Source organism: Aethalodelphis obliquidens, unplaced genomic scaffold, assembly GCF_003676395.1.
Source record: "Aethalodelphis obliquidens isolate GAN/ISIS:26980383/991018 unplaced genomic scaffold, ASM367639v1 scaffold3405, whole genome shotgun sequence".
NCBI lineage: Eukaryota > Metazoa > Chordata > Mammalia > Artiodactyla > Delphinidae > Aethalodelphis > Aethalodelphis obliquidens.
The window spans coordinates 1-1,949 of NW_020841308.1; the positions used below are offsets into that span (position 1 = coordinate 1).

Consider the following 1,949-nt stretch of genomic DNA (forward strand, 5'->3'; position numbering starts at 1 on the left):
GGGGTACCTGGAGGCAGAGGAATGGCTAGGATGACCCGCTGAAGCAGCAGAAAGAAAGAAAACCTCCCATTCTCATGAGCTCACCCTAATACAAAAGGCTGTCCTCACGTGGTGCCCCCCAATATGCCATCTGTATACTGTCATCTGAAGAAAACCCCCCACCCCCAAATGACCCCCTTAGCCCCAAATCCCCTTTACTCCTCCCCGATACTCACATAAAAGTCACCCAGCTGAGGGCAGGGGCTTTCTGAACCCTTATATCATTTCATCTCCAGCCCCGCGCTGGACAGTCGGTGTTGGGATTCTCCCTTCACAGGCAGGAAAAATGATGCAGAGACAATGAGAGACTGTCTAAAGTCATGTTGGTGGGCAGAGTCAGTTCCAAGCTTTGGATTCCGTTCTTCTGCCTCCAATCCACTGCTCTATTTAAATAACTACTACATATTATGGGGAGAAAAAGACAGGTAAGCTTTTCTTGATGGATAAGAAATCAAATAAGGGGAAAGAAGAGACATTACGCAGAATGTCGGGCAGTGCCATTTGTAAGGCCACCTTAGGGGCTGGGGACACAGGAGACAGGGCTGTCGTAGGGTCAATACAAAGGCCAGGCAGGCCGAGGGAGAACAGTCACAGAGGAGCGGGCGGTGACCCCCAAACAAACAACCAGGACCTACTACCACGTAATTTCCTTTTACGATGACCCCGTGGCCCCCTTCCCTGTGCCCCCAACTCACACGCACAGCCGGCCCTCCAGGCACCCATGCTCCCAACCCCCTCTCCCTTCCAGACGACCTGAGCAAGGTGACCCCACCCAAGGTGGCTGTGTTCGAGCCGTCAGCAGCAGAGATCTCCCGGACCCAGAAGGCCACGCTCGTGTGCCTGGCCACGGGCTTCTACCCCGACCACGTGGAGCTGAGCTGGTGGGTGAACGGGAAGCAGGTCGAGACGGGGGTCAGCACGGACCCTCAGCCCCACAAGGAGGACCCCAGCCGCAATGACTCCAGCTACTGTCTGAGCAGCCGGCTGAGGGTCTCCGCCAGCTTCTGGTACAACCCTCGCAACCTCTTCCGCTGCCAAGCCTGGTTCCACGGGGTCTCGGACGAGGACGAGTGGAAGCAGGACAGGCCCAAACCCGTCACCCAGAACATCAGTGCCGAGGTCCGGGGCCGAGCAGGTGAGCCGCTCCGGGAGGGTTTGGCAGGGAGGGAGGCAGAGCAGACAGAGGGGGAGGTCCAGGGAGGAGAGCAGAGAGACTAGATGCAGAATAAAGGGGAGGGTGTGGGAAGCCCACCGTGAGGGAGGACAGGGCACCTCGGGCTACTTCCTCCCCCACATCCCAGATGGTCAGCCCAACTCAGCTGTGCTGAAAGGTCCCCCTCCCTACGCGCCTGCACAGCTCAGGGTCTGAGCAGTGGGTCCTCATCCCCTTCACTGCTGCCATGTTCCATGACCTTCGAGGATGCTGTGGCCACATCGCCAAAACAGAAGGAAGGCGCTGCTGGGACTCTGACCAGAGGCTGCCCTGAGCCTGGGAGTCTGTGCTGACTACAAGTCTGGCTTAGTTTTTTGTTTTTCTTGGTTCTTTTGGAAGCAGCTCAAAATCCCACACATTTGTTATTGTTGAGTTTTGATGGGTCAGGAATGTGCGCATAACTGAGCTGGCTCGTCTTCCTCAGGAGGCTGCAATCGGGTGTCAGCCAAAGCTGGAGTCTTCTCTGAAGGCTCAACTGGGGAAGGAGCCACTTCCAAGCTCACGTGGTTGTTGGCAAGAGTTAGCACCTTGCCAGCTGTTGGGCTGAGGAAGGCTGGCTTAGTTTTGAATCTGCTTTTGAAGCTGGACTCTCTCATCCATTTCCCTCCCCCTTTTTTCTTTCAGACTGTGGCCTCACCTCGGGTAAGTGGCCCCCTGCTCCTTTGTCTCCATCTCCCATGGTCTTTGCTCTGGAACC

General features: G+C 56.3%; 1 gene segment (V, D, J or C); it reads left to right on the forward strand.

Annotated features, from left to right (window-relative positions):
* Window positions 1–286: 286 nt before the first annotated feature.
* LOC113617229 (T cell receptor beta constant 1-like) lies at window positions 287–1,566 on the forward strand. The segment is given in 2 exon segments: window positions 287–1,174; window positions 1,433–1,566. Coding segments are annotated over 2 exon segments (591 nt in total).
* Window positions 1,567–1,949: the final 383 nt, after the last annotated feature.